Raw genomic sequence first — 18,261 nt, forward strand, 5'->3', positions numbered from 1 at the left:
ACATTGGATCATGACACAGTGCAGGGCACCCAAGGGCTGTCTTAAATTTAGTAGCTGAAGTCCAAGCTGAGAGTAGGTTATGTGGTTTCTCCCCGGTGACTTCTTGAAAGATGTACTGGCCTCGACTTGTCATCTTAATCACCTGAAAAGCCTGCTTGTATTTGTCTTTTGCTTTAGCTCTTTTGTGTTGCCATTCAGTTAAATTTTTGTGTCCTAACAGATCCCTGTGTTTAAATTCACCAGGTACGTGTATTCACATTTTCAGTGGGTCAACATAATTATGACAGAGGACCTATTCAGTGGATGGCCTGTGAAAATAAAGGTAACAGATCTGTTTTCTTGACCATGTTTTAGTACTAAAACAAAATTGGAAGTTGTTGTTAGTTCTACATATTATCATTTAAGATTAAGTTGTAGCTAATGGGGACGCCTGGGTGGCTCAGCAGTTGGGCCTCTGCCTTCAGCCCAGGGTGTGATCCTGGGGTCCCGGGATCCAGTCCCACGTCGGGCTCCCTGCGTGGAGCCTGCCCCTCCCTCTACCCATGTCTCTGCCTCTCTCTGTCTCTCATGAATAAATAAATAAAATCTTAAAAAAAAAAAAAAGTGTAGCTAATGTTTACAGTAGTAGAGACAAGAATGAGATGTTGAATGTGTGTTTTTTTTTTAAAGATTTATTTATTTAAGAGAAAGTGGGGAAGGGGTGGTGGCAAATGGCAGAGGGAGAGAGAGTCTTTTAAGCAGACTCAGTGCTAAGCTCAGAGCCTGATACAGGTTCAATCTCATGACCCTGAGATCATGACCTGAGCCAAACCAAGAATCAGACCCTCACCCAACTGTGCCACCCAGGGGCCCCTCGATATTGAATGTGTTTTTTTGCAGAGAAAACCCACACAAAAAAAAAAACTTTGACATTACGTCACAATATATAAAAAGTCAGACATTTGATCATATGGTATATAATATCATATATTGATATCATTTGATCCTTTATTTAAAGATACATATCTAGTAGAATCTTGCATGAAAAATTGAGAATGAGAGAATATCTGAAGTACATAACACTTACTTATAAGGAAGTGTGACACATAGTTGCATTTTTTTCTGAGTGGTTGAATTTTCTTTTAAATGTTTTACACATTCCTAGGTAATTCAGATTTTGTGTACTGAGCCCATGTTCCCCTGTGTACACAGAAAAAAACCCACAAAGATATTGTTTGAAAAATAAACTGAAAACATAACAATTAAAGGAACCTCAATTTATTATGAAAGTCATATTTAGGCAAATATTTTATATAAGTATAATTTTCAGATTCCCATTATCATATATCTTTAATAATTTCTCCAGTGATAAAAATATTTTAGATTGCCACATTCCTTAGTATTCGGTAGAAAAATCACATGTATATGCTACAGTTTAAGAAATGTAGTGAAATTTCTCACAAAGCCTATGCATTTGTTAGGAATATACATTAATCAAACAGTTTCTGCATTTATCAATGGTATTGATATGTTACTCTTTCCTCAATTAGAAGTGAAAAAATTGCTCTTTTCTCCTCCAAAGATCTAAAATAATTTTGTGGCCATACATTATAAATAAATATGTATGTTTGTTTCAGGTTATTATTATGAAATTCCTTCCATTGGAGCAATAAGAATCAATACTCAGGTATGGTTATTTAAAACTTACTTAGATTATTTTTTCAAAGAACAAGATGTTTCTTTGCTGCTTTAAATATGCTCAACTAGAGAAAAGAGGTAAAAATGGAAAAAAAAATATCCATAATGCTGTATTTGTAACACAATGATGAGTATCATGATCATGTAGTGATTATTAATTCATGAAGGTTCCAAGCATTTTCAAATATTCAAAACTCAGGTAAAAAAATCTATGTATTGTTGTTCTTCTCAGATGTTAAAAACATCAGGAAATAAATAAAAAGAAAATTTACTAACAATCTTTCATTTTAAAATAAGCTTACAAGGAGATGATTTTTCTAGAACCATTTATTTTATTTTCTGCTTAATTGCATTATTATTTATTTTTTTCAAATTTGTGTATAAATTCTAGTAAGTTAACATATAGTGTAATATTGGTTTCAGGAGTAGAATTTAGTGATTCATCACTGACACATAACACTCGGTGCTCCTCCTAACATGTGCCCTCCTGAATGCCCATCACCTATTTAACTGTTCAGTTTACAATATGTTAAATAACCTGTAAATTGAAGCAATAAAGTTAATTCAAGTGCAAATTATTTTCAAGTATTCATAAATTACGATTTAAAATCATTACTCAATTTTAGACATGACTGAGGATCCACTAAATAGACTAAGTCAAAATTTAGCATAAAGAACATGGCATTTGTGGAACTAAATACTGACTGTGTTTTATGTTGAAATGAAACAGCAGCTGCACTTGAGTCTGATGTCTTACTTGGCACAGGATTGCATTTATTTTTTGATATGTTTAAATGTAGTTTTGAATTTCAGCCAAACAATCTGTGATATGAAAGCAAGGATGTGGCTGCTTTATTATTTCACATTTGTGTAATTCCATCCAGTAAATCACAGAGCCTTAAATAGTTTAGATTAACATAAAACAATTCACAAGGAACATATTTCACTTATCATTGGCTGTACCTCAGAAAAAGAATGTTTTGCTATTAGAAAAAAACCAGGGTAGATATATTGTATAAATAATATGAGTTCAATATTGTGGATTCAAAGTATGTAGACATACCATCCATGGTATACCCAAAATGGGAATTAAATGATCATATATTTACTCTCTTAATAATTTGATTCTGTATTTATTTTTAACTCTAGATAATTCTGTGGAGTTATTTTGTTTTTGTTTTTAATACAGAATTTCTATTTTTTCAACCATGTGACCTTTTCTTCTCTTTCTTTCTTTTTTTTTTTTTAAATAAATAGGAATATTTGGATGTTCTGGGAAGACCAATGGTGTTAGCAGGAGACAAAGCTAAGCAAGTCCAGTGGACGAATGTTTATCTGGACGCACTGGTAAGACATTGACTGTTCAGCCAGAGATTGTCCTAACAAAAGCATATAGCTGATTGCTGCTTCTTTCTAGGTAACATTTATTTTTCCAATTCATTAAGACTTTCTAAAAGTCCTTTTATCACAACGCTTTTGCTAGAATTTAGATAATATACATAAAAACAGACTTGTCTATTGACAAATGTTGTGTTATTTTTAGGTGATCTGTTGTGAATGTGGGATTTCAAAACCTCAAATCTTAAATTTATGAGCATTTCAAAAACATTTTGAATATTTATATTAAAAAATACTAAAGTTTGGGATACCTGGGTGGTTCAGCAGTTGAGCATCTGCCTTTGGCTCAGGGCATGATCCTGGGGTCCCGGGATCGAGTCCCACGTCGGGCTTCCTGCGTGGAGCCTGCTTCTCCCTCTGCCTGTGTCCCTGCCTCTCTCTGTGTGTCTCTCATGAATAAATAAATAAAATCTTAAAAAAAAATACTAAAGCCATGTGAATGAATACCTGCTACTGCAGACTTTGAACAAAAATTTTGAGGAAAGTATTTTTAAAGTAGACTGTGCAGCTAGCAGAAGGGTGGATAGCCTCCACAACTCAAGCCAGACCCAACAAAGCTTGGGAATATATGCAGTTAAATAGGCAAATAATCTCACCCTACTCTGAAATCACCACAAACCTAGTAACCTCTTTATGTATCTAATCTCTTCTTTCAGATTCAACCCTAGATTTTTTATGGAAATAAGCCTCTGAAATGATCAGAAGTGCTGTGATACAACAAAAACATATTAAGCTGTCCATTGCACAACTGAAATTTCAATATAGATATTCTGTGATATTTCAAACAAGTGGTTCTCAACTAAGGGTGATTTTGCCATGCACAGGTCATTTGGCAATATCTATGGATATTTTCAATAGTCATGACTGGGATGAGGAGGGGTTGCTACTGGCATCTCATGGATAGAGGCCAGGGATGCTATTAAACATCACACAGGACAGTCCCCTCACCCCATGCCCACACACAAAACAAAGAATTATCCAGCTCTCAATAGCATTAGAGCTTATGTTCAGAAAACATGTTTAATATAAGTTTTAGTGTCCTAGTGTGAATGTTGTAAATAGTAAATATCATACTTAAGATTTATTCGTATGCTTGATCTTGGTGAGATTACTTTATTAATATGAGAGAGAACCAAAATATTAAGCCCTGAAAAGTAAATGCTGATTCAAGAACCCTTTTTCCTACTTGGAGTACAATTATATGCTGATACTACTTTTCTGAATGCAATGATGACCCCAAAGGGCAAAATGCAATCCATTTAGAATTACTTATCGTTTGGTTCTTGTAAAATAAACATATACAGGAAGTTGGAAGAAAAATAGGCACTATTAACAGCAGCTTTGCATGCTAAGAAAGATAAAGTGAAGCTTGCTTACCTCAAGTCCTTGCTAAAATTACTATCCAGTGTTCCTTCTTGACATCACGTATTTATTTAAGGTCACATGGTCATCTAAAGCTGTGGTCAAAATGTTTCGTTTTTCCGAATCCATCACAGGACAGGGTATGATAGGAGGAGTCAATAATTATGCCCTCTAGGATTTCCTATGACCAGAAGTTCATTCACCAGCACGTCTGCCTTGTTGGTAGGGTTCTACTGATAGCACAAATGACATTAGGAAGAGATTTTGGTTCTAAACGTGCTGTTCAATAAGCTGAAGCTAAGTATAAAACAAGAAAAAAAAGAAAGGCACAGGAATTGGCTAGTCAGTGGATACAGAGAGCGTTCTTTTTACCAATTTGAGAATGAAAGGTGATGTCTTGTGTTTCTAATTACATGTCTCTAATCTCTGCACGTAGCAGATTCACAATATATGCCAGTCAGTACTTGCTGGTTACGTTAAGGAAAAAAGAGAAACATATTCCAAGACAGTGTAATAAATATAATGAGAATAAAGAAAAGAACTTTGGAAATTCAGAAGAAAGAAGCCATATATTTGGGGATGGTGTAGGGTGAGGTTAAAAAGATGGTGATGGGGCGCCTGGATGGCTCAGTTGGTTAAGCGTCTGACTCATGATTTCAGCTCAGGTCATGATCTTAGGGTCCTAGGATTGAGCCATGTGTCGGGCTCTAAGCTCACTGTGGAGTCCCTCTTTGCTCCCCTGCTTGCTCTTACACACACACTCTCTTTCAAATAATATGTAAAATCTTAAAAAAAATAAAAAGATGTTACTAGTTTAGCTGAACATGTGAGCACAGATAAAGTTTCTGTAATTGGTGGGGAGTAGTGAAACCACACAGTATGCAGTATGAGTCGGGCGAGTGCTGGGTATGTTGGAAAAATGCTACCTTAGTCACTTTTGGGGCTAACGGGAGATAAGAACAGAAACAAGATGGGGACAGTATTGCGGAGAGTTCATTTTATTTGAGAGATAAAGTGAGGCTCTTTGGATAAGAAGATAAAAAAGATGGAATCAAGAAAATATAAGTATCAGATAAATTACAGGAGAGCATAAATCTTGTCTTATTTCTGTATTTTGTTCTCTAGAGACTGGCACAGTGTCTAGAAATTGAGTACAAATTATTTGTCCTCTTAATAAATAGAAGACAAAATAGACATCAATGAGTTCATTGATGATCGTGAGTCCTATGTTAGAATTCTAGTATCTCATTCTAGGGCAAATAGTCCCATGTTTAGAAGCAAATTACCATACTCTATATAAATGCAAAAGTGATGAACAGACGTTGGTTGTATCCATATATATTTGTTCATATATCATACTAGTATTTTAACAACTATGCATATACATTATAACTCAAAAACTTCTCCAAAAGGAACATTTACTGGATTATGTTTTATAAATCATCTGTAATCTGACTTATTGCGGTGGAAAGTTTTCATTAGAGATATGAATTTGCATATTTAACTATAAATATTAACATTTTAAGCATTCTGTCTTAGAACTAAATAGAAAGCCAACGTGTGTATCATCACGCACCAATTATGTGTAGTTGTTTCCTTAATTGTGTTTGTCCTGAACAATTTGGTATCTTGTTCTGCTGAAAGCCTTTGCGTGATTGTCCTTCCTCATTAATTCAGTTCCCATTGTTTTTGGGCTTCCCACACGCACAATTATGAACTTACTGCCTAAGACATTTTCTCTGTGAAGCCAGGCTGTTTCTGGAATTAGAACAAGGGTCACAAGATTTGGATTTGGGGTCATTATTCACAAGAAGATTACTAACATTTTCTCAGCCTAGCAAATTTGAAGTTTTCAATGATAATTTTTAAATCATTTTAAAGTGTGACTTTTTGGAAAAGATAGTTTTGCCATGAAATAATGGTAAAAATATATATGATTGCTGCAGATAGCAAGTAATAAAAGAAAAAAACCTCTGGCTTGAGAATCAGTTTATTTCAACTAATCTCCATGGATTAATTTAATATATGAAATTATCTACATGCCGATTGACACTAGGTCATTATTTTTGTTATACTAAACTGCTTCATGACCAGACTGTTGGATTTGATGTTTGCAGTTGGCTACGTTATTTTACTTTGTCAAAAAGTACTATTTGTTTTGGAGGGTATTTAGGAGCATTATGGCTTCTTTAGAACAGCATAATATTTACCTAGACTATTGCAGAAATGCCGTATTGATAGCATGTTTCTTCTATTTATTCTGCTGTACATCTGTGCTGTAACATGAAACCTTTGGCTTAGGGCATGAAAAAATTTAAAATGAAGCTACAAAAAGGAACAAAAATAAATCCTATGAAACAGTATTTTATTATCATGGAATCCCATGATATTAGGCAAACTATCACAGTGAACAGAAGGGTAGAAGGGCAGGGTGACTGAAATATTTACTGTCATTTGATTTTTTAAATTTTCAAGTTACTTGCAATGCCTTCTTAGGGTATTACTTTAGGTGTTGCATGCTTCAATAGCTGCCTAATAGATTCTGATTATTTCCCAGAGTTTCTCATTGATTCTTTTAAAAAAATAAAAATAAAAGTTTTTAAAAAGCTTGAGATATCCTTTAATCATTTTTTTGTGTCTGTTGATAATGTAACCATAAAATGCAGTGTGGTATACCAGAGACTAATGCAGAATGACAGAGTTTTAAGTTGTAATTCTCATTTGCCTTTTCTTTCTGAATCTATTTTTAGGAACTAGGACTTGTCATTACTGGAACTCTTCCGGTCTTCAACATAACAGGCCAAGTTGAAAATAAGACAAACTTAAAGGTTAAAAGTTAATTGATAAAATTAATAATAATAAATGATAAATGGTGACGTTGAAGCTGAGTGTGGATAAGATATTTCTATAAGGAAATACATACAATGTAACTGTCTTGTGAGACCAGAAGTAAGAGGGAACAGCTGCCTTTGTGATAACCACCTGGGAAAAAGGAAATGCAGGTCAAGTTGTCAGCTTCCCCAGAGCCAGGATTCAACTTAACTCTGTAACTATGAACTGATGAGAACACAAGTTCAGACTCTGGGAGTAATTACATGATAAATGGGCAATACTATTTTGTGCACATTTTAAAAATGTATCTGAGATATCCGTGGAGCTCAGAAAGAAAAATCCAAAGAACAAAACCGTGGTGACGTTTGTAGTCAGTGAACATAGGTATCTTTATTGAATCATTCCGCCTCCTACTCCTATTCAAAGTGTTTTTTTAATCATCACATAAGTGAAGCCCCTGATTTTAAAATGAAAGCTATCTATTTTTTTTCTATTTTTTAAGATTCAAGAGAAATATTTCATGAGTTTCATAACAGTGTTGGTTTCTGTAGCAGTGGTAATATTGTCAATGCAATAAGATACTAGCAACTTCAAGTTCTGAAAAATCTGTATCTTGTACTTGTTAAATTCCATTATTTTTAAAATACTTTTGATTTTGCAGTAGCGTTGGGTTCCTGTTTCTTAGCTTGCATCATAAAGAATTCATAAAGAATTTAAAATGGCAGGAGAATTTAAGATTTTCTCTTTTTTTTTTTCTTTTTTGATACTAAATACTGATTTTATGCTTTGGTTGACATTCCAGATTGGAAGGAAATTTATTTCCAGTTTATGGCATAATGACATCTATTGCACTTATTATTATTTGTTCAGTTATAAATTTCAGTTGAACACTTTCTCAAAATAATGTAGCCATTAAAAACATTAGTTATTCCTCTTTGGAAACCCATTATCATTCTTAAATATCTGTGGGCTCTAAATAATTTAACCCATAGAGGAGTAATTGTCTAACTCCTCAGATGGACTAAGGAATTGCTTTAATTAGCAGTTTTTGCTCAGAGTAGGATTGGTCCATGGCAAAAGAAAATAGTTGTCATAACTTTCTCACTCCCCATGCACCTACACAAAATTCACAGTGGTCTCATAACTATTGAGTGGGTTTTATAATTTTCTTTGTAGCATTTTAATTTATTTTGTAACTTTCATAACTATTTAAAACAAAAATTCCTGATTCTAAATTTAACATCATTTTCATCTTTAATGTCCCAAAGAAGATTATGATGGCAGTTGACCACATAGCCTTTTTGACTTGTAACTAAAGTTTTGATGCCCATTGTTTGGTATTTAGAAGTTGCCAGCACTGAGAAACAGGGTTTGAGGATTTCTGCTATTTTATCACAATGAGGTCATATCCTTTTCAGAATAGTTACACATGTGCAGTCACTATCAATAGCAAAAAAAAAAAAAAATACATTGTTTTCTCATTTCATATTACCTGACATCTTCAGGCTAGACATTTTTGTGGGTTTTTTTTTAATAATAGTATACCACAAAGTCACAAAGTACTCTCTCTCATACACACAGCTACAACTAACTGTACAGAAGCAATTAAAATAAATAACAGGGATAATGAGTACAGGAGGCATCAAATAAAAATTTCCCATCTTTTATAGCGCCACTCATCAAGATCTCATTTTTTAAAGTTAAATAATAATGATGATAAAGTTGTGGGTAAATGAAGGTGAGAATCACTGTAAATTGATATCAAAGAGTGCCTCGCCCTTATATATGTTTTAGCTAGTGTGGAGTACAACTATTGTCAAGCAAAAAGTTGAGCATATATAATAATTGTGTAAAAATATATGCATTTTTGTGTAAAGTACACTACCTTTTTACTGTCTTGTTACAGAATCAGTTGATTCTTGGTGTGATGGGAGTTGATGTGTCTTTGGAAGATATTAAACGACTAACACCACGTTTTACAGTAAGATGAAATTTATTCTCTGGGCATCTTTCTTATTTTAGAGCTTTGTACTAATTTAGCTTTTCTATAAAGCATTTAAGCAATTCTCAAAAACCATGTGCAGTTAAGCTAGTGAAGGAACTAAATTTTAAAAAGAATCTTTAAAATAAAGATACCATGTTATCTTTCTTCATGTTTTAAAATATATTCAGATTTTTTTTAAGAATGTGATTTCGATTATGATTCAGAGATCTTGAAAGTTTTCTGTTTGTTTTTTTTTTTTTTTTTCAGCTGTGTCCCAATGGCTATTATTTTGCGATTGATCCTAATGGTTATGTTTTACTACATCCAAATCTTCAGCCAAAGGTATGTATATAATTTGTTTACAGTGACCAGCACAGTTCTGTAAAATTAATGGTTAATGTTCTTAATAGTTTTCTCATCTTTAAATTCACTAAATAGCACCAAATATAAAAGAATGTTATATCTATCATGTTAATAGATGACGATGTATGAAAGTGTGAAAAGTTTTCATTTTCTCTTACCAATTTAGCTCTCCCATATTCCTATCGAATATTTAACTAACCAGTATTCACACCTCAAAGACAGCCATTATCGCCCCGTGCCTGAGTTCACACATCCCACTCGGGATTTTGATTAAGGCTGTAAGGTAACGAGGAGAGTCCCCAGATGGGTGTGAACCTGATAAATATAAGTAATGTTCTTCTGTGCTCAGGCTACATTTTCCAACACCCTATTTTCTGGTAATTATCTCCCCTTTTCATCTCCCAGAGGATTTCTCTTTCTACTTTTGGGCAGGCTTATAAAACTGTGAATGAAATTGAATAAGTAGAACTCTGTGGGATGGGCTTCAGAAATGGAAAGTGTTTATTCATCAGGAAGGTGTGCAAAAGGTGATAAATTCCGTAGATTAACTATTTTATCCTCATTGTTATGCCAAGATGTAAGATATTTTCCTACATTTCTCATCCAACTTATTTCGCTTTCCATTAGTACTTCACAAATGGGGTGAATATATGTTTGTCTAGAAGCAAGAACTGGCAAAATATTATTATATAATTGTAATTTATAAGCATCTTCAGGTTATTGTTTAACTTTGAAGACAATACTGAAGATACTTTAACCCATGCTGAAGGGAATTATATCCAAATTTAGGTTATCTTCCTTTCCTCAGTCATGGGTATTTAATGTTAGTGATATCTTAGGACATCTACAAGTAGGTGCATAAACACACACATTTAATGTTGAGTTATTTAAACATTCAAATCAGTGATAATTAAGAACCGTTGATATTGAATACAAAACTATACTAAGTGGTTACAATAAATATGTCAATTTGAATTCTTCTCACTTTGGAACTTACTTCCATATAAAATCCATCTTGATCTAAACATTAGCTAATCAAGTGTAGCTGCTGATCACTCTGTATTATTTTTCAAGTTTTTCAAGTTTTATTATGAATGTGGTATAGGCATTTTTCCCATTATTTTGAGTCTAACACAGTTCTTTATAAACATGTATATTAAGTTCCTCTTAATAGAGTTATTTATGATTAGCTAAACAGTCTATGATTTTGTCACATTTGGAAATTTTTACCTTTTTAAATCTCTTTTAAGATTTTTTTTTAAATTTGTAATATTATTGTTTGGTCTTTGTATATACCATATATTTTAATTGCATTCCCATAACTGAAGTGATGTAAAAGCAATAACAATGTGATGTTATTACAATAGTAACGTGATGAAGAGTATGAAGGATCCCCATTTTTATGATTGTAGGTCTTAACCCCATCCCCAAAAGGAACTTTATTATTGAGACAAAATAATAAAAAAGAATAATGAGAGTAATGCACATATGATATATAGATATAAATCTGTCATTTAGAGTTAGTAATTTGAAAAAGGTTTTCCCTCTTTATAACCAGTATTTGTGGAGAAAAATTTTATACTCTTTGATGTTAACATACATTTGGCTCAGATTTGGAATCATTTACTAAAACTCATAAAATTACAAAGAAAATATAAATTCTGTAGAAACCCTTAATACAGCCCAAGTGATTTTTCTTCAGGATTATGTCAGCTTTTCATACTTTTATGTAGGAAATTATTATAAGCAAGTATATAACAAAGATATTTAGAGAATATTATTTTATAAAACCATTAAAGTATGTTTGAACAGTGTGATCTTTTTTTGAAATTCACGCTTGTGAAAAAAAAAAAAAAAAAAAAGAAATTCACGCTTGTGAATTAAAGATGCTTGTGAATTCTCATCAATAGGTTAAACGTTATAATTTCTGTTTTGTGGGGGATGGTGCATACTATTACGGGTAGATAAAAGAACCACGTACAAAGGATGATATAGTGTAAGGCAACTGGTTTAAAAATTGACAAGCACAAAGGACCAATGTGGTAATACCTGGTATACTAACAAAATTATTCAAATTCTTTCATCAGAAATTTACCAGTAAAAACAAAGGAAGATAATGCTATGTTTCCATAGTAGCCCTTATTATGTAACAAGGTCAAAGTCTAGTGTTATTGCAAGTGTTCTTTGCAAGTGTTATTGCAAGGCATTCTTTGCTGAATGCCTTACGCTTTCTTCCTAAAACTATAATCTTAAATTTATTTCAGTACAATTTTTTAGTTTGTAGAAGGCAGTATGAGAATCCTTTTAAAAGGGCTAGAATATCAGGAAATAAAGTAGCTGTAAACTTTGTCCTTATCTAATTTTCTAAGGAATCATTCTTATTTTCTCAAAGTGTACTGTCTCTACCATGATCACATTTGGACAAATACTGGATTATGTATCCTACTTTTTCCCCAAATGCATTTTAAATTTCCTCCATTTTGTTTCATAAAAATCACCAGATCAGTTAAATATATTAGATATCTAATTTTAGTCAATCTTAAGAAATATTTATTGTATAGGAAATTGTGCATGATCTACGGTTAGAAGTCAGTATTTAAAATCTATTTAAAATGTAAAAAATTAAATAAAATAAATTTATAGTATTAGGATTAAATTCTCTTTCAGTTCCAGAGATACAACATTGGGTAACACTTCAGAAAACAAAGGCACAAATTTTAAAGGTTTAATATTGACACTTTTCGGTACCCTATAATATTTATATTTTAACACATTTGAATTATATAAATACTAAAATTTGCTGGGTTTTTTTTAATCAATATAAAAGTTGTCTGAGGCAAACTACCTTTCTCACTTCCCAAATATGTACTTCTTTGGGGGGAAAAAGGGAAAATATGCAGTCATTTTGCTAACCATTTATTTACTAGCATAAGTTTTCTTAGTCACTGCAAATATTTTTAAACTTTCATTTTATTTGTTGATTCATCACGAACACTATGATACCTGATTAAAATTTATTGTAGGATAGGAGCCTTACCTCTATTGATACAGAGCATGATGAATTACCATCTTTCTGTTGCTTCAGCCTATTGGTGTAGGTATACCAACAATTAATTTAAGAAAAAGGAGACCCAATGTTCAGGTAACTGAATGAAATTGACAGTGCCTTCAAATTTGCTAAATCAGAGTTGAGATTAAGCTTTTCTTCCTAAAAGCATATGATTAATGCTTCCTTTCCTGACTTCAAGCTTCCAGAGCATGAGTTGGAGATGAGCATCATTTCTCAATAAACTACAGCAAAAATGTTATTAATGATGGCAGACGGTATGCATTTGCTAACTAAAGATTGCTAGTAAATTATGTAATGTCGTTAATCAGAACAATCATAATGAGATGGCTTCTAAAAATAAATTTGTTGTTAAATATTATGACGTTAATGTCAAATCCATGTAGCCCTAACAATTGCTTGTGAAATTAACTTCTAAGTGGAGATATACAATTCTGATGTGATAGTTTCTATAAACCATAAAATTTAAGCCAAAATTTCTTTGAATTTCTAAAGTGTTTTTTGGGATTAGAGGTTAGAGAAATTTCCCTAAAGCTAATTAAACGTGTCCAGAATTGCACATAAATGTGAATTTTTATTGCCTGACAAATTCATTTGCAAAATCTTTTCTGTCAACAAAATTTAAATGTTATTTTACATATGCATATTTCTGTATTCACACTAAAAGTAATCAGCAGAAAGGATACTTCCTTCAGTTTAGTACAGTACATTATGAGAATTTCAGAATTTCAAAGGAAGTTAAGTATGACTTAATGTTTTCTATGTAAGGCTATCTTTGCTTTAGAAAAAGTTAGTGGCATTATAATGCAGAGGTTATATGATACTAAGAAGAGACTATTGAACTATAAATTAGCAAAACAGGGTTCTAAGTTAGTTGTACTTATAGCTAATACTGTATCTTTGAGTAGTTCATTAAATCCCATTTTACTTTCTTAACTTGAAAAGCAGGAGAATTAAACTAAGAATTTTTTTTTTTACCCTATGCTGTATGTTCCCCCAGGAAAATAAATATGTATGTTGATCTCCGGCTCCATCTCCTGAAAACTCTGATTTAATATGACCAGGGATATGACCAAGTTAAGGAATAGTGTTTTAGGTTTTCCAGGTTGTTCTAAAGTGCAGGGCCACTGGATGCTGAAGCTTCAGTTTTCTTGTAGCTCTAGAATTCTCTGCAATCTGATCTCCATGTCTATCAGTCTTCATATCTTTTATGATTCCTATAGAGGTTAAAATTATGTTTATGTTATATCTTGACTTATTAAATTGTTTTACATTGCTCTCCATGCATGCTTCTTTTTGTGTATTATCTTCAGTATACTTTTTGCATTTTATATCTTTTAGTGAGTTTTCATTTTTATAGTACTTTCAAATATTGCATGTAAATATTATGATATAATTTGAAAACAAACAACCTGAAAAATGGTTTATTTTTGTTTTCCTTCTAAGGAATCCTCAAATGGCAAACTGGTGACTACACAAGACATTTGAATTTTGGGAAATATTTTTTCAAATAGGCAGTAGTTTTCATAATACTATTAAGTATTTCCATTTAAAATTTGTATAAAAGCATTATGCCTATTGTTTTAGTTTTACAAACGGTGTTATCTTTATATCAGCTGATATTAAAGTTTTACACATGAGAAATGTTAGATATTTAAAATTTCAAACAAAAGTGTTGGGATAGAATGGACTGGATTCCAGTTCTCAAGACTTGCTTGGTACTTTTTTTTTATTTAGAGGGTTCTGCTTTTGAATTTTCTAATCACTGTGCCTGTGATCGGTCTTTTAAAAAATGGTCAGCCAGATTGCCATTCACAAAGTACAAGTTATGCATTGACATTTTGCTTTTATGATTTCATTTTCTTCTCTATGTCTTTATATGTTGGATTGGGACATGATCTTCATATTGCCAATTCGTCCTGATAATGCCTCCTCCATGCATGCTGTTTGGGTCTGGTCATGCTATGCATTATCCATTGCATGTAAGATAATATTCTTATTTATGTTTATAGTTTATCATTTTGATTATCTTGACTTTGTTTTGCAGTGAGTGTGTTAAAATTTTAATGCTGTTATGGTGTTTGTGTGAAGATGATTTATTTCAGGGGACTTTAAAGAAGCAGTTCTGAATAATATTGTCCACTGTAGAGTATCCTTTTATTAGTGACTTCCTTGGTTTGGTTTTTTTAAATAAAGGATTACAATTATTTTCGATATTGATTTTTATTTTCTCCTTATGAAATATGCTACATTTCAAATGAATATTTGCTTCTGAGGCAATATGTTGCTGTCAAAACAATGGTCAGTATTAACAGCTATTAAGCAATCTAATACTCCTCTTCCATATTCTAGAGACTTCTGATTCTAGATATCAGGCTCATGAGCAGTGAATATTTTTCTAATAGAAGTGCCAGTTACAGTTGAGATTATTTTTTCATTTGCCTTTAAGAATATCCATTCATCAAAACCCATGGGAATCATAAACTTTCATTATTTAAATGGTTATTCCTTAAAGAAAGGCATTTTTGTCATAATTATAAAATAAGTACATGCCATTATAATCTCATTCAGTATTGGAAATAAGTATTTAGTTTACATATATTTTTAATTATTGTTATTATTATGGGTAGTCAGTCCTCCTTTAATTGTTATTATTATGAGTAGTCAGTCCTCCTAAAACAGTGTTTAAAATAGTGATATTCTGGTTCATTTTGTGGTTTAAGAAAATTAAAAAAAATAGTGATAATCTGAACATATTTTGGGAAAGCCTGTGAAGCTCAAATCATTAAAATTCTAGTGACCTTGCACCGATATAGCATAATTCATATTTATTACTTCTGTCCAATTAAATATCACATTTTGGTGGTATTTATTTTTAGTCAACTTTAAAAATCAATTTCTAAAATTACATAGTTGTAAAATTTTAGATGCATATTAAGATTTCATTATTATAATAAAGTTTAATATTCTATTATGGCATGTCACATTACTTAGCAGTGTAATAAGAGAATCAATGTATTTTTGTTTATCAAATAATTCAATAAGTTCATTTTATAATTGAAAAAAATTGTTAAATGTCATATGCGGTAAATTTGCCAGGTGGACAGTTTTATTTGATATATTTGTGTAAATAAAGAATCTACTTTATTTCACAGTTAATTTTACCTATTGCACACCAGCAAGAAGAAGCAATAGGAGATGTTAAAGCAAGAGACCATATGTAGTGAACCCAAGGGTTATTATTTTAGTTAGATTTTAATTATAGTAGTTTATTCAAGTGCTTGTGACTTGATCACAAATTTTCTTATAAAAATTTACTGAATTTAAAAAAAAAATTTACTGAATTTAACTTATGAAAATATAATGTCAAATTTTTGAGATTCAAATATATGAAGCAAACTTGGCTTTTTATGCATCTTAAAATATGCCTAGAAGAGTGTTTTACTTAGCAGATTCATAGTTTATAAAAGATTTTCCCTCATATAATTTATTTTTCTAAAATATAAAGAACATGTATTATTTATCTGTTGCGTTTGTTTAATTGCCAAATGTGTTATCCATATGGCTTTATTTTGCTCTTTCCCCATCCTAATTAAAGTTGAGTGGATCTTCAGTTGTCATATTCCCACAGAACTTGTAGTTATAAATGTAGTATCTAACATAGCACTCTGAGACTGTCTTCAGTTGGTGGTACATTCAAATTTTCCTGCTATACTTAAGGCTCAAATTCGTAGCCTATTTATTGTTACTTTAAAATATATGTATATGAAACCAGATACCTTTATATAGCTATTTAATATACCTTAGGTAAGTAACATTTATGGAATTGTTTACATATGAATATATGTTAAATTATTTGTATACAGCATCATTTCATAATGTCAGATATGCTTAATTATTATTATTTTCTGTGTAGAACCCCAAATCTCAGGAGCCAGTAACTTTGGATTTCCTTGATGCAGAATTAGAGAATGACATTAAGGTGGAGGTGAGTGTACCCCTGAGCATTATTCTCAGGTAGGTGCTGAGGCTCATCCATTCCACGGTATTCGTTGAGCAGCTTCACTGTGCTAGCTTCTCTCCTGGGTACTATAATACACAGTGATGATTGTTGTTAAAATTTCGGGAACCTGGGCCCTCTCATCCAAATGGTCATATGAAAAGGAATCAATATTAATATTTTAAGTTGTGTGTGACATGAGTTTGTTTCTTCCATTCCCTAGGTAGAGAAGTTTCAAGTATTTCAGTACAAATGTAACTTATAAGAGATTAACTTCTCTCAACTATGCAAAGGCCACTGTATTTCTTTTAAAATTTGTTACATTAATAAAATAAAATAAAATTTGTTACATTGTGTTTTTATATACACTTGTTTTATACATTTTATACATTGACTCTCTCATTATAGAACAATATAATTTAATTATCATTATTACCCAAGGCCAAGGCATAGAGCTGGGATGTCTTAGGTGTTTAATGAATGTTGGTTACAAGTTATTTTGAAATGATAGAGTGGAGTCATGTAATGTTGCACCAAGGTGATCCTTGGACCCTCACGCTGCTGAGTGACTGTAATAATATTACTTATCTATCCTGTTAAGGCTCAGTTTCCCTTCCATCGGTTCCATAAAGTAATTGACTATTCCTTCATTAATTATATTTCAAAAATTAATGACTAGGTGAAGACAATTAAGGGGACCTTTATTATTTTAAAATATGGAAATGACCATCATGTGGTAACTTTTAAAAGAATATTCCCAAAGGACAACCACAACTACTAGTACAACCACCCTATTTTTTTTTTTCAGTCTGTTCTAAAATAAGGTATAAACCTTGGAAACACCAGTACTTTCATAGTCATACTTAGTCAATTTAGTACTTGCAATAGAGTGATTCTTATATTTTCCCATAGATTCGAAATAAAATGATCGATGGAGAGAGTGGAGAAAAAACATTTCGAACTCTGGTTAAATCTCAAGATGAGGTAAGAATCAGGTCAGGCTTATTCTTATATAAAATGTAAAGATGAATAATGATATTGGTAGTTTGTCTTTCCTATTAAAGCAGTATTTAGAAAACAGCTATCTCAAACACATTTTTAAGACCTTCTTTGCTAGGAGGATATTGTTTTTATCTTAACTCTTTAATTTCTGTAAAATGTTTTGCTTCAGGTTTCTTGATGTTTTACATTATTAATAGTATGTTCTTGAAAATTGTATTTTATGTCTCCATTTTTATCATAGAAAATAGAGCACCTGGGCAGCCCAGGTGGCTCAGCAGTTTAGCGCTGCCTTTGGCCCAGGGCCTGATCCTGGAGACCCGGGATCGAGTCCCACATTGGGCTCCCTGCATGGAGCCTGCTTGTCCCTCTGCCTGTGTCTCTGCCTCTCTCTCTCTCTCTCTCTGTGTCTCTCATGAATAAATAAATAAAATCTTTAAAAAAAAAAAAAAACCTTCATTTAAAAAAAAAAAGAAAGAAAATAGAGCACACAATTTATTTTTTTTTAAAGATTTTGTTTATTCATTCATGAGAGAAACACACAGAGAGAGAGGCAGAGACACAGGCAGAGGGAGAAGC

General features: G+C 32.1%; 1 protein-coding gene across 8 annotated transcripts in view; it reads left to right on the forward strand.

Annotated features, from left to right (window-relative positions):
- CACNA2D1 (calcium voltage-gated channel auxiliary subunit alpha2delta 1) overlaps positions 1-18,261 on the forward strand; it is a 475,442-nt gene that overhangs the window by 406,565 nt on the left and 50,616 nt on the right. For 3 of the 8 annotated variants that reach the window (XM_072791358.1, XM_072791360.1, XM_072791365.1), the window contains exons 13-21: positions 244-322; positions 1,617-1,666; positions 2,935-3,024; positions 7,188-7,265; positions 9,176-9,250; positions 9,521-9,595; positions 12,702-12,758; positions 16,600-16,671; positions 17,596-17,667. In XM_072791358.1, coding sequence (XP_072647459.1) covers positions 244-322; positions 1,617-1,666; positions 2,935-3,024; positions 7,188-7,265; positions 9,176-9,250; positions 9,521-9,595; positions 12,702-12,758; positions 16,600-16,671; positions 17,596-17,667 — 648 coding nt within the window. The remainder of the gene's footprint in view (positions 1-243; positions 323-1,616; positions 1,667-2,934; positions 3,025-7,187; positions 7,266-9,175; positions 9,251-9,520; positions 9,596-12,701; positions 12,759-16,599; positions 16,672-17,595; positions 17,668-18,261) is intronic. The other 5 variants (XM_072791361.1, XM_072791363.1, XM_072791362.1 and 2 more) reach the window with 3 other exon arrangements.

The sequence above is a fragment of the Canis lupus genome, chromosome 21, assembly GCF_048164855.1.
Source record: "Canis lupus baileyi chromosome 21, mCanLup2.hap1, whole genome shotgun sequence".
Lineage (NCBI taxonomy): Eukaryota > Metazoa > Chordata > Mammalia > Carnivora > Canidae > Canis > Canis lupus.